General features: G+C 36.2%; 1 protein-coding gene across 1 annotated transcript in view; it reads right to left on the bottom strand.

Annotated features, from left to right (window-relative positions):
- The window catches only part of CACNA2D3 (calcium voltage-gated channel auxiliary subunit alpha2delta 3), a 388,427-nt gene that overhangs the window by 16,638 nt on the left and 346,338 nt on the right, over nucleotides 1-25,451 (bottom strand). Inside the window, exons 28-35 of the mRNA XM_058844987.1 lie at nucleotides 24,870-24,931; nucleotides 23,955-23,999; nucleotides 20,622-20,684; nucleotides 18,003-18,073; nucleotides 9,602-9,677; nucleotides 6,172-6,224; nucleotides 4,555-4,610; nucleotides 1,090-1,201 (exon numbers count right to left, since the gene is read on the bottom strand). Coding sequence (XP_058700970.1) covers nucleotides 1,090-1,201; nucleotides 4,555-4,610; nucleotides 6,172-6,224; nucleotides 9,602-9,677; nucleotides 18,003-18,073; nucleotides 20,622-20,684; nucleotides 23,955-23,999; nucleotides 24,870-24,931 — 538 coding nt within the window. The remainder of the gene's footprint in view (nucleotides 1-1,089; nucleotides 1,202-4,554; nucleotides 4,611-6,171; nucleotides 6,225-9,601; nucleotides 9,678-18,002; nucleotides 18,074-20,621; nucleotides 20,685-23,954; nucleotides 24,000-24,869; nucleotides 24,932-25,451) is intronic.

Raw genomic sequence — 25,451 nt, 5'->3', positions numbered from 1 at the left:
TTAAAAGTTGGTCAGTAGCAAATGAAAAGTGAATATCAGCACTTAAAATTTATCTCCAGTGTACTTACTCTTATTTCCTGTTTTAAAGTAATGAAAATATCAAGGAGAAAATTTAGGAGTAAGTCCAGAAGCACACCTATTGACTTCAAAGTGAAGTTTTCACCTTTATTTGCTAATTGCATATTGATTTATCCTGGAAAGGAAGAGCTGTAACAGTTTTTGTTTAACTTCTAAATTCTTCCTGGCATCAATATTGATAGACAAATTATTGTTGTAAATACTAATCTCCCTGGCGATGACAACCTCTCTGCATAAAGGAAATCCAATTAAGAGACTTATCAAAGTACAGAAATTTTCATAAGCAATACCTATGCAATTCCACAGTTAAAATGTACCAGAACTGCAGTCAAAATGTCACACACAGCACATGGGCACCAAATTCAGAGAAAACACATTTTCAGTGTGAAAGAGGAAAGCTAGATTGAAGTATTCCTCTTCTTTTAGCTCAGTAAGGGACAAGTTTCCATCAGCACTGGTAGAAATGACATTACAGCACTGTCATGTGAGATTTGTTATTATTAACACAGCTTCCCAGCACCGAAAGTTTGGAGAATAGATTTAATTGTCTCCCACTCTTTCAGACTAGCACTTCCAAGAAGGAAACTCTCTTTGGCATTCCAGTAAAACACCCAGATCTCACTGTAGCAGAAGGGAGCTCCTAACTTATCCAGAAGGGTTTCACTCCTGGACACGAGACTCAACACTTACCTTTTGAATCTAAATCTTACAGTCTATACCCTTAGAATGCTGCCTGTATTTAGGAAAAATATTAAAACATTCACTATTTGAAATTAACATAAGCCTCTACTGCTTCTACATTTTTTTGGTAGAAAAGAATAGGCACGGCTTTAATTTAAGAGCATCAAACTTTTAAGTGACCCCTGTAACAGGAGAAACGGCACCTTGACAGAGGTCAGTACATAGGATAAAACACAACAGACTTGTACGTTCTTCAACACAGCCTTGAATAATTCAGTTTTATTGCTTTGTCACAAACAGTTGTATAAAAAAAAGATTGAAAGGGCTTACTTGAAACAGTCATCGCAAGCAATATTCCCCGTGGTCTCCTTTATAGTGCGCTCGGAAACAAAGGCTGGATATTCGGTATCACAGGGCTCTAGGGTTTGTTTCAACCTCTGCGCTATAGGCACAGGAAAAAACATCTTGATGTTAACATGAGAAGAACAGCACTCAAAATTGTGAACAACATGAGATGCTGTATTACAGAGCTCGCAAAGAATGGAAATGTTACTCAGCTTCTGCCACCCTGTGAGATTTCCTAGGCAGTGCATAACACTATTTTTTCAATTAAATAAAAAAAAAAAAAAAGTTTATCCATGGAATGTAATTTTGCAAGACATCACTGTTAAAGTAGTTATTAATGGTTTAGCCATTGCCAACCTTCTTTACATTTATGCATGAGTTTCTATTCTTTCTGTGTAGATCCAAGATGGATTTACTGTCATTTTTATCTCAGTGGTGCGGTGCATCATAAAACTTTATTCATGTGAGTTTACATTTATTTGATATGTAAATTGTGGTATATTTTACTGAAGCCAAAATATCTATTATATATTACAGCTTGGGAATCTTTGGAGGGTTTCACAAGTTAAAATAACTGTGGGTGGGAGAGGCAGAAGAGTTACTTTACCTAACAGCAATGCTTGTTATCTGCTTCCCAAAATAGTAATTAAAAAACTCCATAGCACCTTTAATCTGAAAAAAAAAGTGTCATTATTTCCATCTTAAAGACTGGGAAACTGAGTTAGCAGGAAGCAGTGGGGCTGGTTCAAGGTCAAACTACAGGACAGCAGCTCTTCTGACTCTCACACCGAAGTATCTGTCATACAACTTCTCCCTCATTCCCTTTCCTTTTCCTCCCCACCCCTTCATTGTTCCTTAACACAGAGATACACTTTGCACATCAGCACAAATGTTAACCCTATCTTAAACTAATTGTTAAGTGAGAAAACAAGATGAGGTATGACAGAAATAGATTACACTGAACAGGCTCTTGGGCTCGACAGCCCTTCCCCTGGCCATGATCTGTTTCAGTGAGTGCTGCATCCACTGAGCAGTGCCAGGGGAGCATTTCCAATCACACCAGGGCATGCATTTCTGAACTGGTCACAGCTTTTGTATATAATAAATATACATATATATATTCCACCAAATGCATAGATCTCAAAAGAGGTACTAAAGCTGGTCAGAAAAGTTATTTCTGATGTTTCCATGTTCTCACTGTGGTTGTGGCATATTTAATAGTTCAGTGTTTTCCAGAAAATTGCCTTGCTAGCTCTACTACACCTCTTCCTTTTCTCTTCTGCTCTCCCTAACTGTTGGGAGTTTCTCACCTGTGTTTTGAGTCTAGCCTCACATGTATCAACATATGGCTTGTGTAACAAAGAGGCTGACAAAGATTCATTGGTCTCACATTTCCTGCACCTCACTGGAGTCCAGAAGATGATGGGGTTGCCCAAAGTTTCAGGTTTCCTCTTTCTCATTTACAAATGTGATTGCAATTAAAAGATCTTGGGCAGAAGTATTTTCCATAGTAGGGTTTGGCAAATGGGCAGGTGTAGTGGACCCTCCAGTATCTTCATAGTATATCATATTCTATTAATGTCACAATTTGAGTAGGAAGCAATTTCTCCACTCGAGGAACTGATGTATATTTTTTTCTGAGCTTTGTTAAGCATTGTTAAGTAAGAAATAAATGTGCAGGGTTATTAATTTTAATTTAATGAAGTGCAATTGATAAATATTAATAAATATCAATAAATAATAAATATCGATAAATATTCAAACCCTTAGTGGTAATACAGCATTTACAGAAGAACATACCTAATCATGTGCTTTTCTCTCCTGCTCTTTTGTAAAAATATCTTCTGCTTTTTCCTCCTAAAATATGCTCCTTCCAAACAACCATCCCTTGCTATCAAACCAGACATGAGCTGGGCAAGAACTACCTAAAAGTATTGACATTCCAATGAGTGTGAAGAGTGGGTATGTCCCATACTCTAAACTCATCAAAGAAATGGAGCAAGTGACTTGTGAAATTAAAACTTCATTGTCAACTAAAACATGAATGGAAATTTCCCAATAATACTGGTCCATCAAGGTGCTGCACTGATATTTTGTTTTAAATACAAGGAAGTTTGCAAGTTATTATTGCTTCTTCTGCAATGAGTGCACTCTCAAAATACACATCAGACATTCATTTTCATGAGATGAAGAGGGATGTTGTGTTTGAAAGATATTTTCTTTAGCATAAAACGCAAGTGAGACTGGATGTTTCATGTCAGGATATATTAAGGCGTATTTGTAGAGCACACTTGAAAGAAAAATTATTTATTTCCTCCACTGGCTGCTTTGGCTGCTCTGCAAACACCAAGGACCAGGACAGGCACAGCTGCCATTCCTCAAGGAATAGTTTTGCATTTTCTGGTTCTAGCACAGCAAACCTGACTGTCGTGCACAGCCTCAGTGTTAGAGATGGTTCTCTTCAAGCTCAGGGAAATCACTGAACAGTTGCTCTTGGTTTTTAGGGGCCTGACTGATATTTTAGCTTCAGACAGGATATTATTTTGGCATAAAGACAGCCTAGTATCCAGGCAATGCAAATATTAAATGAAGCCTAGAGCAGCAATTTTATTCCCTGCTTTGCTAAGAAATATGCAAATATGAAGCTGAAGAATTCAGTTTAAGTCTTTACACCAGTCAGTGACACACAGCACAATTTGCCTATTAAATTGTCACTTGAAGAGCACTGCTCTTGTAAAGTGGCCCTTTACTTTTGAGTCAAAGTCTGTTAAAATATAAAAAGAGAGCTTACACTGAAACTTCCTGTTCTTAGTGGAACTATTAAAAATTTCCATTATTTCAAATGAAGTTTCTGCATTTAAAAAAATAATTTTGAGTAAATTGAATTTTAATACATTTATATGTCTATTTTGAATGGAATGGTAAAACAAAATGCAGATCAGCCTTTAGCATAAAATATACTAACTTAAGCTTTAAAAATTATTTTTGTATGAAATAAGAGAGATGGTCATATTTCTTTACACTTTGTTTTTTAAATGGCATTTTCCAGCACAAAAACTCCACTATATTTTATGGCAGCTCTAGGAAAAAAAGAATTTGTATAAATAAAACAGCTCAGTGTAATTGTTTTATTCACAAAGATTGTTTTGGAAGGAAGAGAAATGCTTTAAAAAACATATTTAATCATAATCTACTATTTTAACTTTTCTGTTATAGTAGTGTACTTTGTTCCTAGAGTGCACACAAGCACTTAGTTGTTATTCATAGAAGATGTTAATTTTCCTTTGTTTTAGGAAACATTAACAAAGAAGAGGATGCTCACATGGGAGGAAAACTATCATCAGATGTTTATCATTTAATCTAAAACAGTGTACACACATCTGAATTTCAAAAGTCCAATTTACTTTAGAGATTTTTGCCATTATGCCAGGAAAAAAAAATCACACTTACCTTTAGCTGTTAGATCAGAGTGCCACCAACTGCATAGATTAAATTCCACAAGGAACCTGGAGAAATTATTAGAGTTTTCACATTACCCCACAAAATATTTTCAAAACACTAAACTGGCAGTAGCTTGATAACATTAATCCTACTTTAGATAAAAGCTAACACAGAACTGAAATTCAAGTTACTGGCATAACTCTGGGATTAACAACCACTGCTATTCTCATATTTTTACTATTTTAATATCTAAAATTTATTCTGAAATTGACTTCATCAATAAATCATAGTTTTAGCCATTTTTAATTGAAAATATTGATTGTATTTGAAGTGTCCATTAAAATTTTCAAAGCATGGCAGCACACACTACTTTTGCTGTTGAACATTATTTCTTCATCATGTGGCTATTTTGATCCTAGTAAAATGGGATTGTAACTGTCCAGGCTACCATACAGGAGTACACATAAAATAGTTTCTTTTATTAATTCTCAAATTGAAATAATAAAGCTGTTTTATTTCTAAGAGCAGAAAAGATTAATCACTGTCTAATCAACTCTAACTGAATTGTAGAGAACACTAAAACACACCATGATTTATTTGGAAGAATGGACTGAAAAGTGTCAGTCAATTGGTTGTTGTAAGAGTAAAGAATGTGAAACCAACATCATATAGAATTTATCATAACTTATATATGTATATCATAAGTTCATCATATGCCCATGAATCTGCAATACTAATAAACAAAGAATGTTTCTTAACATTTTCAAAGCTGTGATATGTAGCATCAGTCTCATTTTAACACAATTTCTTTCTCTTATATTCACTTGGAAAGCTGCATTGCAGATCAATCTCTGCCCTCTGGCAGCAGCCATTCAGTTAATTCTCCTTAACTCTTATTCTGAGCCTTGAAAAAACCCCATACAATTTACAATTAAACAAAATGACTACAAGAAAAAAATCAGTTCTATGTCACTAAAGATAAAATTCACTCATATCTGCAGCTCTGCTTTCAGATAAGAAGAATAATAAATCATATAGCTTAATAACATGACACATTTTAAGGCTTCTTCTTCTACATATGATATTGCTGTTTCTTAGGCACCTTCTCTTAAAGATAAGCATCATTATGAATTAACTGGGAGTTTTAGAAGAATTAATGAAGTAGAAAAATTCAGCAATATTCAAGTACACCTTATCTGGCATTGTAATGGGTCCATCTTACAGAATTTTATGAAGTGACAAACAATACAGTGAGTAACAAGTTTCTCTTCTGGCAGCAGCCCACCCAAGCAGCATCACAAACAGCCAGTCATGTATCTAAAACTTAACAGTAACCACAGAAAGAAATTTGGGTTGTGTCTTGTGATCTGCTAAACAAAGACATGCAGATATAAGTGAAGACCATGAATGCAATAAAAATGCAGTTATACAGCCAAAATTGTCTCAGATTTTAAAAAAAGCAAAATTGGGAAAAAAAAATTGACAAATATTACTATGTTTAAAATCATGTAAGAAAAGCAGCACAATGCATGTAAAATGCAAAAGGTACAAATATTAATATTCAAAAGTAAAAATATTTAGTAATTCATAGAAATATTCGTTACATTCTTGATGAAATCTACTTACAGAACAAGTTCAGTCATAATCCACTTTACTGCAGCAAAGAAGGCATTATAAGGCTGAAGAGAAGCAACTCATTTAATATAAAGGCAAAACATGCAGCATTTATGTCTTAACTGAACTCTTCATGTGAAAACAATGTTTTGGACATTCAAATGCATGTGGAGCATAAAACCCCCCTTTTTAATGATCAAGAATTATTATATTGATTATAAAATGTATAGTAACGAAATTTCCTTTATAGCATACTTGGCCATATGCACAGATTATCGGTGGGAAAAGGAAAGTTTTTGCAAATGATTCTTAAATCTTTAACCTCTAGGGGTTCCTATTTCCCAGGCTATTGCTGGAGGAACAGCTTGGGTAGATAATATGAGCTTTTCTTGGGCTGCAGTTCACAGACTTGCCTCTCTATAATGCAAATCTCTATTCATTACCTCAGCCTCATTAGGCTCAGAAAAGCTTCTGAAGTCTGAATTTACCTAAATGTTTATCTGACATTTGACAGTCCACTTGTAAGCACTTTAAGAAGTTTTTTCCCTCCTCCTGTTTTTCTGGATCATAACAAATACAGCAAATCCTTTGAAAATCCTCTGTTTACAGTATTTCTAATACATTCTGAATATTTCATTTTTGAAAAGACTATTAATAGGATTAATCTTTCATGAAAGAAAGCCAGGCAGAAAAGTCAGCCTCCAGAAATTTGGAATTTCTCCTTGTCTCCCTCATCTTTGTTAAGATGTCCTAGTTGCATAAAATTCTGCAGACTCTTTTAGATAGAGATAAAATAGAGTATTTTAACAAATAGAAATCATAATGACAGAACTCCTCAGATCTCTAAAATCATGTTTAACCACCCCAAATCAGCACTCACTGAAGCACTGCTGTTTGGCAGGGCAGTAACAGGACATCTAAAATTTTCAGGGGTGACAGAGAAAGTTTCTCTGCAGGGCTGAGGACTCACAGATCCAAAGAACTCAGTGCCATGTCTGAGACAGGAAAGATTTTCACCTGTGAAACCCTGTCTTATAGGAAATGATAAAAACTACAAGACTTTCCTGGAGATGAAAGAAAAGAAAATATCAGCCCTGTGGGACATCTTATTAATTTTGATTTCAAATCAGAAAACCTGAAATTTCATGACCAGGTAATTCAATTTTCTGTATACTTTTGTTTTCATAGTGCCAAATTTATTGTAAAACAATGTATTCGTTATTACTTATGAAGAATACTTATTTAGTGTAAAATACACCATGTATTTTAGTAACTTTTTTAATATTAGAAATTAATTAAAATTTAAAACCCCAATGTATCTGAAAAATTCATTAATTTCTACAGAAAACGAAAAAATATTTTGTTTTGAAATTCCAGTGGGAAAAACATGTCATTTCATTGATATAAATACATTCTCATGAAATGTGATTTTACTCGAGAGCCTTTTCCACTCACAGATGGTTCCTTCAAAAACTGCAACAAAAACTGCAGGAATTTCATTCTTTCTACATATTTAAACCAACACTGAGAGCCAAAATAATTTAGTTCTGTGGCTCCATGGCACCGCTACATTTGCAACAAAGTGGTTCTATGGAGAACCATGTAGGTCTTGGACCAATTAAATCAAAAGTTCTAAATAACACAGTGTCTGGACAGCTGTTAAGAAGAAATACTATTAAAGAAATGGACCAGGAGATCTCTAAATCTAATCCATCCCTAATTTATCCCACAGTCTAAAAGGCTGGAGCTGAGTCTCTGATGCCTCTTCTCCTTGCCTGTGCTGTTTAGAACAGGAACTTCTCAGGGAGTTTCCATCTTGTCCCTGTCTCTGTTCCTGTATTTATAAAAACATAATTCTCAAAAGGAAGGATAAACTTTTGTGAGCAAACCTTTTGCTTAAGCAGAAGTTATACTGGACACTGCCTAATAACCTGATAAGTAAAAAACTGGGCACAAAACAGGAAACATGAGGAATCAGCCCCACCTGTCCTTAATGCAAGCTCCCTTTATCCTTTTTCAATAGTCATACTTGATAGGAGTGACTGAATCAACAGGAAAATAATAACCTAAAACTCTGTTCATCTTTCATACTGAGGATCACCAAAACTCACTCGAGGTTTAAAGAGCTTAACTATCTTTATATAAAAAAAATCTTTGACATGTCTCAGTGCATCCCAAAACAGATGCAGGGTTTTTTTCCTGAATATCCTGGACAAAATTTGGAATAATAAAAAAATATCTTTTGGAATAGAGCCCACTTTTTAAGGGATAATGCTTCAGCTCTACATGCTGAGTGCTTAGGCAAACTGGACTGAAGCCCCAAGTCTTTGGATAGAAGGCTTTTGTTAAGTGTTGTAATATATTTTAAGATTTTTCATGCAAATGTGTTTCACAGCACCCTGTTCTATTTCACTAATAATTTAAATCTCATTGCAGTCTAGTTTTTATGATGTGGAGATTGTCTTTTTTCAGGTTCAGACCTTAGTGGATAACAAACTGATAAATGCCATAAGTCCAGGCATATGAAAAACAGTCATGTAAATATGTAAATGAAAACATCCCCAAAAGCACAAAATTATTAAGGGGTTATTTTTTTTTCCTAGGTAGATCTATATTTTTCCAGCTATAAGTGCACTTAAAAATGCTATCAGTCAACTTTTCCTGACTGGCAAAATTGACAGTGTTTTGTGGTTATTCGCTTTACTTAAGAATTTTTTCATGCTATTACTGTCATCTATTTGTGAAAACTGTTCCTTTTTCATATGTAAAACCTCTATCTAACACCTGATCAGTTCTGATACATCATTGTAGCAATCAGTGAATGGTTACAAAGCATCCTTGGGATTATGACCCAGATATAGGATTTAGCAATAAAGAAGTGTTGCTTTGGCAAGACCCAGATTGTCTCTAATCAAGCCTTGCAGAAGGACAGGATTTGTACTGAAATTGCAACACAAGGGTTTAAATACATTGAAATTCTACTTTAAAAGACATGTTTAAATACTAAGAAAAAGAAATTGCTAAAATCACTGACTTGCATGCCTTGTCAATGAACCATTCCTTTCATATAAAAAAAAAAGACAACTCAATTTTTAATTTGAATTACATGTTTATGTACAGAAAAGGCATATGTGATTCCAGTCCCCCAGACAAAACACAATCTATTGCCAAATTTATAAATTCCTAAGAAGGCAGATTCATACAGTGCAAAAAACATTCTGACAGAACCTCAGAAATGATGGCCCAGCATTAAAATGAACTTGAAAAATCGGAACACTTTGAATTAGTTTATAATGAAGCACCCTTTGTATGCTCTGGGATAAACAGGAGAGCTATAAGCATTCCAAATCAAAAGAACAGTCTTACAATGACCATGAGATATTTGCAACAATTCTCTTTGATGATTGCATGGAAAGATGCTCATAGGATGAGCAGTACTTACGTCCAGTAAGCTATGGGCACTGTCGCTACTCTCTTTGTTTGTCCTACACATGGCCTGGTAGTCATAAAGTGTAATTCTACAGGGAAGAACAGAAAACTGCTTGATTAAAAGAAGAAAACACAGTGGAATAAAGATGATGATATGGAACATTCTGCTCACAAAGTGGACAGGAAAATAAGAATTGTAACAGCAGGGTGGGGGAAAAAGGGAATGGGATCATTAAAATACAGGTTACAGGAAAGGGTGTAAGAAATGCTGTGAAAACTTTGTAAGGATTTTAGCAGACTACAGAACAAAGCAAAAGCATAACTGGGAAGAACCAGAGAAGATACACAGAGAGTGTAGCACGCAATGGCATAAACAATGTGGGGAGGAGGAGAATATACATCCAACACAATGCTTAAACAACTGGTTCTGGACTCAGGTCAGCACATTTAGCCCCAGAAAGTGAAAGAGCCTATGCATTTGAGAGGCTTCTCACAACAGACAACTCAAACTTCAGTTTCTACAGTCCCAGCATCTCAGTGCACAACTGCTTTGTAATGTGGCATTGCTTCTGAAGCTCCCTGAGGGAGACAGAGGTGGAATTTCAGTGCATTGACAATAGATATTTGAAGCAGGATGGGTTTACCTTTGCTTCTTTTCACGAAGGCAAAATATTCCAGGTACCTGCTGTAATCAACTCATGCTAGAAGCCTCCTCAGATGCATAATAAACAGGGAAATTTACTTATGCTTGCAATTTTACTTATCATCGAAACACTTCAGAGATCTAAATGCAAAATCCAGAACTCAGAGCTAGTACATGGAATTATTGTGATTATTTCTCTAAATCTGTCTGTCCATAGAACAATCAATTAACTTTATCCATCCACATAAACAAAACATTTAAAATCTGTAGCAGATGTAAAGAATCTTTAGCTGATAATTTGCAACAAGTGTAAATATAGAGAACTCACTATTGTTAATTGAACATTTCCATTTGACTTTTGCATCATCAGAGGGATGAGGGAACACAACTGGACAGAGATGGTTAATAGAGGTATGAGATGGGACTTCAATGTTTTGCAATGTGTGCCTTGCTTCTAAATGAAGAGGAAAAAAGAGCACACAAATTCAGCTACAGAGAGGTTGTCCCAGAAGCTGCCAAAACCAGGTCATGAAATGCATTCAGCATCACCACGAGGCATCCTGCACTGCATGCCATGAAACCTTGCAACCTGTACCAATAAAATGTTGTATTCCATTGTGGTAAAGGGTATATATATATATTTTTTTTCTCTGATCTAATTTTGTGACAGCAATCATCACTAAAACTTCTTTATTATGTCTATTATTTCTTCCTAGCTTACAGACAAAATCTCTAATACATCAGATGTCGCAGCTTCAGCTAAACATTTAGCACATGGTCATACTGCTTACATTGTTGTTTTTCTCTCATGTTGAGCATAGAAATGCCTAGGAAGCCATTGTTTTGTGGACTGGCAGAGAGAGGCACATGGGAGACAAACGCATAACTAGAGACCTAAACATGGTGGGAGTCGAACACTGACCATCCTTGGCAGAATCCCGCCCACAGCCAGATCCGCGCACCCAGATCTGCCAAGACAAACAGAGCAGTACACGGTGTAAGCTGTGCTGCCTCTGTGGCATGCAGAAATACACCACTTCCCCTAGCTTGTCCCTTCCTTCTTTTCCATCCTTTAACCGTGGTCAGGATCCAGCCCCTGGGTAGGAATTTCTAAAGCTCAGCCTTTCCAGCCTTGGACTATTTTATTCCTCAGGATCCGAGCACGGTGTTGTTGTGCGTGCACTTGGACCACCCAGTGATGGAGGCGAGAGATAAATGCATAGAAAAGGGCAGTTTAGAGATGTTAATGTGCTCTCTGCAGAGTATCAAGAAATTCTGTATGGATGAAAGAATCACATCCTGCATTATTTAATATCTAGCCTTAGAAGCAGAATACATTGTTTTGTCTATATTCATTGTAAGTGTTTTTTCAATATATTTATTAAGTTTGGTGACCATTCCATGTTTAAAAGTAAAATCAATGTCTCAGCTTTCAGTTTCACACAGCAGAACTTCCTGGTCAAACAGTGGACTCCATTATTCTGCTAAACAGTCTTAATCAAATACTATTATAATACTATTATATATATATACTGGTGTAGACATATATATGCACTATTATACTATTCTATATAGAATATATATACTATTATAATGTCATGTGAAAGATCTATTATAATTTGAATTTAATTTTTGATATTGTTAAAAGCCTTTCCCCCCTCAGTATTTGAACATCTATTGCATTTCTTATGTAATTATTGCATTCTGATAGACTCAGTAGTTTCTTTAAATGCTCAAAGATAAAAATGCATTAAAAGACTGAAATGTTTACTCCCACAAATAAACAGAAATATATTGAATACTTCACCCCAACATGCTAGGTTATATTTTTTGTAGATTGTGTTATTTTATTGTCGGGAGTATTCAGCAATCTAAGATTGCGCTATGATTAAGAGAAAGAAAACCAATAAATAAATGCAGTTAAAGCACTCTTCATTTAACAGGGAAATAATTAATAAATTTTAGAGTGATGGCAGAAAGGAAGAGTTTTAATAATCAACCACAAAATCATGTGGAACACTATAGAACTTGGAAAGGCAGATATCATCTGTGGAATATATTGGTTTTAGTTAGTTTAGTTTAGTTTAAGTAAATATATTTGAGTCTTCTAGTGTGAAGGTTCTGGTTCAGGAAAAAATGAGAAATCAGCTAATGTATCCAGCTTTAAAAAAAGGAAAAATGAAAAACAAAAGGAGCAAATGTTTAGAAAGGTACATAGTTTTCTGAAAAAAGCCTGGAATGAGTTTTTGGGTTTAATGCATTGCTGTCTCAAAGTGGGCTGTTCAACACCTAGCTCAAAGTTTCTAAAGATGATTCACATTATTATGGCACAGGATGTGCAAAACATATCAGTGAAAGCATTACTGCAAAACGTTCTTAAAAGACCTGATTGTTTTGTGCTAGAAACAAATAAAAATTGTGTAACACACTTCAAAGATCAGTGGGTGAAGCTGATAGCCACACTGAAATCTGAACACTGCAACATATTGAACCAGTTCTTGATTCTCTGTCACGTTATTATATTAATGAACGTTATTATATTGGTTCCAAGGCATTTGCAATTTCAAATCCAGTTGTTTTGGTTTTATTCTTATAAATGTAATATGAAAGCAAAAGCCTTCCAGCCCTATTCTGTACAAAAGGTATTAGAGCATTTGTAGTCAAAGCGTTGCCCAAGACACTGCAGTGTTTCTGTGTTCAGGTGTCATTTCCAGGGTGTTGTTTCCCTGCTAAAATCTCTCTGGGATTTTAGAAAATAGACTTTCTTCTCACTCAGAAAGATTTAACGCATTGCTACAGAAGAAAGGCTTCCAGATCACCCTTTCTGAAGTGCCTGTATTTCAGCTTTAAGCAGCTGTTTGCAGCTGACCATATCCTGTCCAGCTGACCATGGTCAGGGAACATGACTTCTAAGCCCATCCATGTGCCAAGTCCATGCTCTGCATCACAGCACCTCCCAGGGCAGCTCTGCTCTTAATACAGAGGACATTCCTGAGACTTCCTGACACCACCACACTGTCAACTTCCACGCCTGAAGTCCCAGACCGACTGTGTCCAGCATCAGCTATTTAGCACAACAAAATGCACATAGTCAGTTTATGTAACTTCAGGGGCCAAACACATCTTAGTGAAACCCCTTTATTGTCAATTTCCTGATACAGTAAATTCCACTCTCCTACTTTGCAATGTACTTACAATTGAGTATGAATCTGGTTCAAGAAAATTAAACTTCCCAGACCTACCAGCAGCACAGGATATATTGGCAGATGAACTCTCTATTGCTTTCAGCCAGGTTTTCATCACAGCCATGGATTTCTACTTGGTAGTATAAAATACCACCACTGACAATTGTAGCAGCTGAAAGGTCTTCAATGCATAAAATTTCAAATGTTTTGTCAGCAGTTCAAGATTTGGTGGGTTTCAGATAATGTGTAGGAATAATAAGCTTTCTACCATGGAAGTAAATGTCAAGTCTACAGGGAAAGAAAATATGCTCTAAAGAGCTGGGCAAAGGAAGCCAATAATACAGAAGTCCTAATTATTGACACTATGCTTTCTGCAGTAATCCGTGGAAAAAATTAGTGGTGACTACAGCTCACTTGTGGTGCAAAGGTGTTCACAACTCAGACATAAAATGTGCAGCCTGTCTGGCATTCTGGCAAGGAGGGGAAAGAGGGATGGTGTTGAATGGTGTGAGGAGCAAACCAGTTTCTGAGTCTAGAGAGGTTCCTGTGGGGAGATAGCAGGACACCATAGGAAACCCCAGACTGTTGCTGCTCTGCCTGTCATACCTGCACTGACAGATTGTTAGTGTACAAAAGCTGCCAGGATAATACCTTTCACCAAAATCAATGGAAAGATTAAAACTAAATTACAGCATTTGACAGAACAAAGTTGTCATCATGTATCTTTGCTTTTATTGCTCAGCTATTCCCAATTGCCAAGGTTCTCAACGAATAACCTGTATAAAAACTGCAACTCAATCTGTATTTACAGAATATGGAATGAGAACTCATTTATGTAACACATATGCCTGTGTTTCTCCTTAAGTGTATAAACTAATTCTGTGTATGAATACACTGCATTAAAGATAATATTTACAGAGACATAAAGTCAAACAATGCCTAAAACTCAGACTAAAGACATAAATTTTAGGTATCACATGAACAAAATATGAGCAGGAAACATACCCCACATCAATGTGGGAGTTTCAGTGTGCAGGTACCAAATTCACATTTAGTAAATGACAAAATAAAAAGTAAACCTTGTTGGTAATGACAATTTGTTCAATGCCAAGACTAACAACTGCAATTTGGAATGTTCCTTCAGTCTGATCTTCTCCAAAGCAAACATGTGCAATTTGCCCAGTTAATAGGCAGCTAAATCCATGAATGTAAAAATCCACATGAATATGAATCCAAATTTTAAATGTGTCAATTTAGCACAAAGAAAGAGAATATCTTAATAAAATGCTTAAATATGTAATACTGGCTAAAACAGAAAAACATCCTTCATCTGGAGGCTGTGCTGCCTCAGTGAAAACTCTGTCCTGTTGATAAGCAACTAGTCACTGATCTCATGATTTGACTTTAAGAATTTACTAAACTACTTTCTAGAAGAACAAAGCTCTGAATTTCTTTTATACTCATAACCTGGGGGCAAAACACTTGCTAGGTTTTGCTAATAAAGCAGATCAAGACAGATAGATGAAAGTGCCTCTGTGCATGTGGAGAGAACAGGTGAAGGATCTGCACTACAAGAAAAACTGGGAAACAAGAGAAGCTCTCAGAGCAACAAGAACTTGATAGGGGGAGCCTTAGCTCCTGGGAAAGCTGCATTTCAGGGGTGTGCCACTTCAGCCATACATCCTGACAACTGATCAAATACCAATATTGCCAAACACCGAAATTACAAAATTACTAAATACCAAATATCAATGCATAGACTCTTCTATGTAAGAGGATGCCTGGTGGAAAGAGAACTGTGAGAGGAAATGGTGCAGCTTCCATATTTGTCATACAGAATTGCTTCGTTTTCCTCCTACTGGAAAGGGTGAAGGTGTTTCGAAGTCAAGAGATGTGTCATTTTCTCTTACAGGTTTATTATGTTTATTTCTTTAGGGATCTCATTGCTTTGATAGCCTTTAATTTTCCTGATGTTAGTGTTGGTTTTTTAGATTTTCATGGTTTGAGCTGTTGAATTTTTTTTCACTGTTTTTATATAAACAAAGCGCTGAGAAAACCATAAAGAAACTTTTCTAAGTTATGTGAAGCAGATACTTTTCCATAAGCACATCCTAATTTATTTAATAATACATTTAAATCATATTTAAATTATTTAACTGTGTGCAATACTTAAGGTATAAGATAAACATAATTTTGCTAAATGAAATCATAGAGCATGTCACGTTGCTGTGCAGGCACTGATATAATTTTTCTCCCTAATTATAAACCCCATAAACTAAGAAAATATACATACATACATATGCACACTTTATTCAAAAGAAGTACTGAGTTTAAAGAAATTGAGGAGGGAAGGAGGTATTTAAGTTCACTTTAAAAAATAAACAGCGAACATAAAAATTGAATTTCATCCTGCTGCATGTTGAAAAGAAATATAGTCAGCAGCAAACAACCCCCTTTTGTTTAGCACTTCCATCTCAATCCTACAAAGCACTTCTATATCACTCCAAATGTGCAGTAGCTGGGAGATCAGACAAAGAGTTGTTTCATTCCTTTTGTGGCTGCAGAGCCTGGCAGCTGGCAGGAATCAGTGGCACTGGCACCGCCACTCAGCTCGCTGGGACCCCCGGCCTGGAGCTGTCAGCAAACTCTGCTGAGGGGGGACCCGGCTCCACAGAACCTTCCAAACCCACCCAAAAGGGAGCACCAGCAGCTCTAGGGGGGCAGGGTTATAAAATTCACCTGCTGGACTGCACATGCCACGTAAGAAGCACATTGCAGGGAAGGATGGCTCTGGATATTACGGGGATGAAATGCCACGAACAGAGCGCGCTCTCTGCTTTGCCTCCATGTAAGAGCAGAAATGACAATATAATGTATGCAATGCCCACACTGTGCTCTCAGGGAAATGGTGCTGCTGACAGATCTTGCCACTGCACCAAGCATTCTTTTTCTTTTCTTTATATTTCATTTAAATAAATTTTGGAAAAGCAAAACACAATCCCCACTCAGACAAATTAATAATTTTAGAAATATTGTAAATGCATCTCACTATTTTTTGTAAGAAGTAGCAAATATTTCTTCTTCATATTATTGGAATAATTTATTTAAAGGCCTTATCTAACACAGCTCAAACACAGTTTGGGTTTGTTTTTTTTTTTTGCTGCTGCTATGTGGGAAGTTGCTCACTTGCAATTACTCCACTTTGATTCTGTCTTTTACTGATTTGCAGTGGTCAGTTTATCATGGTTGAATAATTGGCTCATTGTGTTTACATTTTCCTTAGTATGCAGCTCAGTTGCACTGACCTTATGTCTTTGTTATCTCTAATAATGAAGTCAAAGCCCAGCAATATCCTAACCAATGCTCCAGTCCAAAGATCCACCCAGTGCATTTTAGATTAAACTCTCAAGCTATGTTTTCTCAATGGTGGTACCCACCACTGCCAATCACCAAGCAGATGTTCTGACTGAAATGCTTTGTTGGGCAGGACAACACAAACTGGGACAAGTTAAGGCATTATCCCTTAGTTTTGACATTAAATAAAATGCTTCATCTCTTGTACAAACAGATCCTTTCATTGCCAAATCCAGTCTATAAACAGGTATTACTTCACTTCCTTGTACAGCATTTGTTAAAAATGCAGTGCTAAATGTGAAAAAGTTGCCACCCTCAGAAATCTAGGATTGGGGATGATTCCATGAGTGCTAGATCCTCACATTTCAGGTCAGCACAGAAAGCTTCTGCCATAAGGGAGCAGATTTACCAAGCAAGCCCACAAACCACCTGCTCAGAGAGCCTCTGTACACGCCCTCACAGGTAATAACTCAGTGATGGATGGCATCTGTGATATGTCTCTTTATTCATACTAGAAATGTACAGGAAAATAAAAAGTATAAAAGCAGTTTTCTTGTGCTGTAAGAGGACAAAGGAGTACAGAACAGTTCTTAGACCATGTGAACAGCTCTTAGACCAGGTGAAAGCCATGAAGACTCCAGTGGTGAGTTACAGGTTAAAGGGAAATTTTATTCTTAATTCCTCAGAGTGCACAATTTATTTCAAGGGATAACATATAAAATCACTGTTAGTTTTTAATGTCATCATGCCAGTGAGACTGGGTCAATAGTCACAACCATGTTCAAAGGTAAGTTAGCATGTGAATGGAAATGGATTACTGGGAGAACACATTTTTCCCTTCAATAGCAGGGCATTTTCAGCTGTCTAGCTTTAGCAACCTCCAACTTTTTACAGGTCAAGATGATAACGTGGCATAAATGTTTTGCTTTAGAGCTGGTTAAAACTGCTCAATGGGGATATGGCCCAATCCCTTCTCCACCTGAGCCCAGTGGGAAGAGGAAAGTGACACAGTTTTAGCACTGTAGTCAAATAAACCATTCTTTCAATAAGAAACTCACTGTAGGCTGACTCCAATACTCTCAATATTTGATGTGTATGGAATCAAATTACACTCAGGTTGTACAGAAAAGAGGCAAAGATGAGAATCCAGCCACACCGCCAGTCTTGGCTTTCTTTCACATGACTGATTTTTTGTTAAAACATTTTTTAAGAGATAAAATGTTAATTCTTACCTCTTAAAAGAGCCCATTGTCAGTAACTTGTTCATCACAGCCCCTTCAACCTCCCCAAAAAAGTAACCAGTCTGTAAGGGGAAAATGCAAGGAATTACCAAAAGCATGGATGCAATTTAAACTGGCATATTCTGGGATTTGACAAGAGTGGCTTTGACAGTTACATACACAGATTTTTCAGGACTGCTGCTACATAAAACCTGAAGAGGACTTCCCAGTTATGGCAAGTTGTTGGGATTATATTATTACCCCTGAGCAGATGTGAGAGCTTAAACAATATATTGAGGCACATTATATAACATCAAATATGAAAAATAAAAGCCTTCCAAACCTAAAGCTTGTAAAGAAAACACGCTAATCTGATCACAAACTCTTGTGATTAAAATGTTGCTCAAAAAAGATATAAACAGGTTGTGAGAGGATTTCATAAACAGTCATTAAAAAACATTGTTTATAATTCCTGTATGACCTGTTTAAGGAGCTGGAACAGTACATTTCATCAATCCTATAAATTTTAACTCCATTCAGAGTCATTTCATACTTAAAACCACTCAGCTTGATGAATTACTCATTTTGTCCCTATTCAGTACTTGTGGACTAATAAAAATAAATCTCTGTTGAGAAAACAAACATTGCTGCGATGAATTTGGTCCGTAGGATGGAAGTGACTCCGTCATCTGCAGCCATTCATGTGACAGTGGAAAATCTTGCAAGTACAGCACTTTTCTACCTTGGGAAGACCTGTTTCATTTTAGAGCCTCAACTCCCAGGAGGATTGGATATTTCTCTTCATTGTTTAAAGGGAAAAATCCCACAATTTATGAGGGGGAAAGGGCACTACACTCTCAAATTGCAGGGATTCCATAGGTTTTGTACGAACTAAACCCCAATTCCATTACAAGGAACTTAGCTGACCTCAAGTATGCACCTGGGAGTTTGCAGGCAGAAAAGTTACAGCCCTGGCTATAAAAAGGCATTCCTCCACCTAAAAGGCAAGTATTGCCTTCTTTTTTTTTTTTTTTTTTTCTTTCCTCAGGGGAATCTTGGAACATTTTCCAAAACATATGGGTATGTAAAGTCTCCTAGAAACACAAGGAACATGACTAAAAATACCAGCTTCAATGGCCTTGGCTGACTGATGAAGAAAGATTACCCTAATGATTGGAGAGGCAGGCAACGTCAAGAAACTCCAAACCATAAATGCCTCATATAACCTTAGATAGTAATAAACCTGATTTGTCAAGTTGTGCACCAGTCTTATGAAGACATCTCAGTGACAGTTCTCTCCACAAAAGCTCCCTTTGTAAATGGCAGCTCTCCCCCAAAGCAGCCTCACCCAAGTTATCACTGGTTTTTTAATACATCAGGATTTAGTTGCAATTCAGAATTATTCTGCCCCACAAACCTGATTCTAGGAGCAGTTCAGGTCATGTTTGGAAAGCTGATAGAAAAACAGTGCTGAAGCAACACCAGATAGGTCAGGAATTGATAAGGCATCATTCCACTTCTCCACCCCTTCTCTATCCACAATAGCCTGTATACACACTTTATATATATAAAACAGACATACGCTAATGAAATCTTGTTATAAATTAACATAAACATAGAGACTTCTCTGCTGTCCCTCTTAGACTTTGAATGATTTAACTAATAAAACAGGTCAGAATCCATTTCCAGCCTATTTCTGGTGCAACAGTTGTCCAAACTATTCACAGGAATATGTAATGGCTTTTATCAGGTGACTATCAAAAGAAACATCTCTTCCTAATAATATTGGCCATAGCCAGCTATGAGCTGACAAATCACTGACACAAGTCACAGCTGTGCACCTGTAAATTGTAACAACAAAAGGGGAAATAGACAAACATGTTTTAGGTGTATGAAGATCATTTAATAATGAGTATATTTCTTAGGTCATGGTCATTAGAACAAATTTAATTCAGCTGAGGGCTAATATGAGTGTGGCTATTCCTGTTCACAATCCCAACACATAAAAACAATTCAACTTCAGACAATTCTTGTGTGACGGCAGCACCAGCCCAGCGGTTTTCAGGCAAAAGTTAATGAGAATGGTGACGGTCACAAGGTTTGCAGGACTGAGTAAAACATTCTATGATTCTGTGATAATCATATTTCTTGTCCTCTCCATTGTGTTGCTGGGTGCATAGTCTTAATCCTTCAATGACTTTAATCTACTTCAGAAAACAAACTCCTCAGCCAACAGCTCTGTAAAACCTCATTACCTTAAGTTTGAATGTAAAAGCTCTATGTCCTTCTCCCCCCTTCCCAATCTTTCCTTGTGACAAAAATGGCACAGGGATTTTTTTTTTTCTTAGAGTAAAAGCCTCTTACAGAAGACAGACACTTCTGCAGTGTGAGAGAAAGGTCTTTTAAGAGAACATTTATGAGTTTAAGAACAGACCCTGCTCCAATGGGAGACAGAAACTGAGCTCCTGTGAGAAAAAAAAACAACTTACATTCTTTGTAGAAGGATTTTTTTTTTTTTTTTAATTTTCTGTTACTAATTCTTTACCATTTTCAAATTGTGGCCTATTTAAAAAAAGTAATTTTAGATTAATATGTTACATGAGAAGACTCAAAAAAAAATCTTACACTTACCTGCTGATAGTCTTCAGACACTAAAATAAATCCATTGTTATCTATTAGGTAGCAGTTGATTGTCTGAAAAATAAAAGAATGCTATTTTAAATTTTGATTTTAGGACACAGCAATAAGTTAATTATATACTTTAATTCTAAGTCAATTGTAAATGGGTAAAACCTTCAGGTTGTTATAAGATTTTACATAAATTCAAAATGAGTGTAGTCTTGGTTATGGGGTATTATCCAATTTCATTTTTATGCTTCTTTTCCATGCAAAACAAAACAAAGATGTGTACAGAATGGGAGGATATAAGATAATTACAAGCAAACATAAACCCCCAAATTTTGTGTTTTTATAATTCATTCTTAAATGTTTTCCTTGCAAAAAAGTTTGCAAAGGCACAGAACTTCAGCGTTCCTGATGGCTGCTCCTGTATTTGGAGAAAAACATCAGCACAATGTCATTACCCTAACGATGTATTAATGAAAACACAGTGTCAGCCTGCAGAACCAACAGGGGACCAGGTAATATTTTTTAATTTGTTCATTGGGGGATGGGACCAGAAACTTCTGTAAAAGAGGCCCCACAGGTCTCCTAAAGCTTTTCAAATTGTGTTTTTAATTGGGAACTGGGTTTAGAGGTAGGACTGTTAGCTTTCTGTAGGTCAGACGTCTGAACTGTATAAAACAAGGAAAATCAGTGCTTCCCTCCACACACACATGCACCATTTTAACCTCACAGAATTACTTGCTACAGGCAAAGTTTTAATTACTGCACTTCAGAGTTTAAACATAAGGTTCAACTCAAACCCTGAAACCTTGATAGAACTCAGCTTCTTCTCAGTATTGCCAAATACCTATCTCAGTGTTAAATCTTTATTGTATTTCTATTGTTGGTCTAAATCAACAACATTTTTATCCTTGCTTATTGAATTTTCTATGACATTTGCATGAAAGGAAAAAAATAAGAAGAATGGCTTTCAATACAGGAATCCTCCTGGCTTTGTTTTGAATTCAAAATTCTTTCCTGCTGCAAATGGGCTGTACAGAAATATGACAAAATATGCTTTCTGCTGCACATCCAGCAAGGTCTCTGTGCTGATTTAGGGAGGAAAGCAGCCCCATGAAGTAGTAGCTGTGCAAGATGTGAAAATGCAGTCTGATATTTCCAGAGATGCTTAGATGTGCCTGAGTCTCATTCCAGCCACATATTATTACTGTTCTGTGGGGCCAAAGCAGAGAAATTTGCAGAAATGATAGCTTGGAGTGTTTAAAAAAAGCAAAAGCTGAAATCAGGCAAAAGTTCAGAATGACCATCATTCCCTAATGAAATGCAGGATATTCATTCTAACAGGAGAACCCAGGCTACAGACACCCCCAGTGACAGAAAACCTGTCAGAAAGGAAGTTGGAACAACTCAATTTCAACCTTTGATCTGCTAGAAAGCCCAAAGTTGGCAAATGCAATGTGAAAAGCTGATGATGCTGGCAAAGAACTGAGCAGACTGACGCACTCAGAAGAGGCAGCTCCTTAACCTCGGTGGTGTGTGAAGGATGGAATTTCAGAAGCAGGCTCTAACAGCACAACACTGCTCTCCCCAAAGTCATCCAGAAACCTCCCACCGACTGGATGAGGAGAGGAGCTAAGGCAACACAGAGATCTTTTGAGGATACATATTTGCAGTCCTCATGCATGAAAGATTAATCTAAAGATACTGCTTTAGAAACAATATTTCTCCATAGTATAGAAAATAAATAAAAGAAGTCATGCTGGACAAAAAAAAAAAGTGTAGGCTTAATTTCATAGTTTATGGCTTATGTGCTGTTGGGAAAAGACTGGCTCGACTCAAGAATTAGTGGCCCTGTCTCAAATCTCTAAGATTTAGTTATTCGCTAGCACAGTTCAGAACTTTAAAAGATACTAATTTTTTAGCACTGTTATTGGAAACAGACATAATGCAATAAATAGAACATTGTGGAATGTGAAGATAAGAGGGTTTTTATTTCAATCCATTTTAGAAATGTTAACTAGGAAAAAAAAATATTCAGGACCGTTCATTCACCACTTGCCAGCAAGATAAACAACTTCCAGTATTACTACTGTGTTAAAGAAGCAGCTCGTAATTTAACTTTCACACGGACAAAGGGCAGAAGAATGCATTTACTCATTACCAGCAAATCTCAAACAGACTTCTGATATGAGATTTATGCATGGGGTAATAGCATTTGCATAGAATACAGCTGTGTGAAAGAGGTCTAATTCACAATGTTTCACAGGTACTGGAAGTGAACTAGGCTCAGGTTTGCCCAAAGGTTCAAGTTCAGTGAATTTCAGATTTCAAGGAGAACGTTCCATAGGTGGAGAGTCCCTGAGCTTGTAAAACTGTAGGCATGAAGTCCAGAATAAACACAGCAAGAATGTTAACTGAGGTCTGAGAACACATCTGAACTACAGTAACTTTGATCCAGTTCAAGTCCTCTATGTATTTTTCACAGCTCCAGTATACAATAACAGTAATGGAATGTAACATGGGTTAAGAAACCAGAAATGAAAAAGAAAGAAAACAACATTAAAATAAAATGTGAGGCATCAGGAAAACAAGAATAAATGAGCAAATTCAAAGCTCTCAAGAAAAAAAAAAAAGTATTTTTAATTAATGGGTTTTCTCTATTTTAGGTATCACACACTCATCAATTGATTCACTTTATTTTTAATTATTCTTATAATTAACATGTTATTATTGGGTCATTAATATTTATTGACTATTGTGCCACTCAATTTGCATTAATTTCTTCATGTTTACTTTTAAATGCCTTAATTTATACTGTAAATGTTCAGCAGGTATTTTCTTGCCATTGAGAGAAGCTGTGAAAGTCAAGGGACTCACCAGAGGAGCTGTGATTTTTGTTCAAGTCCTACCAACAGTGTGTTTTGTCATTAAGGAAAAGTCTGGAATCTCTAAATCAGCAATGTTCACACTATTATTAAATCTCTACATATGGTTGTATGGTTCCTGCTGTGTCCAGTTGAAGACTTTAAACTGCTAGTGGTTTTTTTTCTTCATCAACAATAAAGTAGTAAACAAATGCCTAAGCAGTGCTTCAAATTATTTCCCAAACTGGATTCACAAAGCAGAAATTATTGCAACACATGTTTGAGGTACTGGACTCAACCTTGTGATTCAGTGGGAGTCTGTAACAGGCATAACAAAAGTCTCAGTATCTAAACAGTAAAATATTTACAAGGTGAGAAAGACCATGATGTACAATGAGATGTTCAAATTAAATTCATCAATTGTATCTTCTACTGCAGTAGAGGTATACATGGAAAAAATCTGTTAAATACTTACTTCATCATCACAACTTATAGCACATCTGCCGTCGAGAGATGCACACTAAAGATGATATAAAAAAATCAATGAAATATTTTCAATTTTTATTAGATGACTACAAAATAAGTTAAAATATAAATTCATATGAGCAAAATTTTAAAGGAATTGATATTGATTACATCTTTATCTAAATTAATTCTAAAAATGACCAGCAAACTTTTGAATCGTTCACCAAATGTGTTCTGTTCCTCCCTGCAGAGAAAGGGCTCATTCACACGGTAATTTCAGCTGCTTTAAACACCACAATCTCCTCCATACTCCAAATCTTTGAGACCATTCATAGATGAGAGAAGATTCTCCAGTAGGGGCAGGGCCAGGGTTTATTTTCTGCAGCAGCACAGTTCCAATTGATTCTCAAACCGGGGATGGCATCTGCTAATCTTTAGAAAGCACCTGATTATCCTCTCCAGTGAGCACAAATTCCATCCCTGAATGGTTTAGGTGAAGTTTATTGAACTCTATGAGTACCAACCATCATTCAGGAATGTGGTTTTGTCAATTAATCTGTGTGATCCTACAGTTCCTTAGAGAGAAAACCTGCGGGAGAAGTTGTGATTCTGCTATAGCTGGAAACAAATACCACATTTTTGTTTACTGCTTGCACTTTTTCTAGGAGAGAAAAACCAAATGCCAGCAAAGTAACTCCTTATGTATTGGGTCCTAAAATTAATAAACTTTCTACTTGCTTCCAAAAATCAAGCAACTGCTCTCCATCTCTGAATTCTCCTTTTCTATATCCAAATGTAAAAACAGAACAAGTCTCCAAATACATTGTTTCTTTACAATAGTTTGCTTGTGACAAGGTCATTACTTCCACAGTTAAAAAAACTGTTGCAAATTCAATGACAAAGAAAACTTCAATTTAAAATATACCTGTCTGCTTGCAGTCCAAAATTTCCGCTGGAAAAATTCAAGTTTCATCTGGATACCTACAGCTGGGAAAGACAAAAATAAATAAATGAACCCAGCAGGCTCAATTCCTTTAGAATGATTCTTTAAAATTAGTCAGGAAGAAAATGTTTCATAATGAAAAGAGAAAGTTAAGCCCTAAAATATAAAACCACAACTAATTAAATTGAAGAGACCACACAGTCATATTTTAAACCATTTAAACAGAAAGATGCTGCTTGTATAACGTGAAGAATACACATGGCAAAAAAAGAAAAAATCATTCAAATTGCATGTCTCCATAATTAACATCAAAGAACCACAAGCTGAACTAATTTATGTTCACACCAATCTCATTTATATTTTACTGGTACCAATATAAAAGCTGTAGAGAACCCACACAATGTGCTTTCTACTGAAACTCATGAAGATTTGCTGAACTAACATGAAAATGTTGGTTAACACTTGAAGTGATGATTTGTTTTGAGGTAATTTAGTCCACAAATTATCAGTGGAACACAAGAAGCATTAAAAATATATTTGAAAAAATGAAAGTTAAGTGTATTA

This window comes from Poecile atricapillus, chromosome 9, assembly GCF_030490865.1.
Source record: "Poecile atricapillus isolate bPoeAtr1 chromosome 9, bPoeAtr1.hap1, whole genome shotgun sequence".
Classification (NCBI taxonomy): Eukaryota; Metazoa; Chordata; class Aves; order Passeriformes; family Paridae; genus Poecile; species Poecile atricapillus.
Note: the sequence above shows the minus strand (reverse complement) of the source record. Positions and strands in the feature narration are given on the sequence as shown.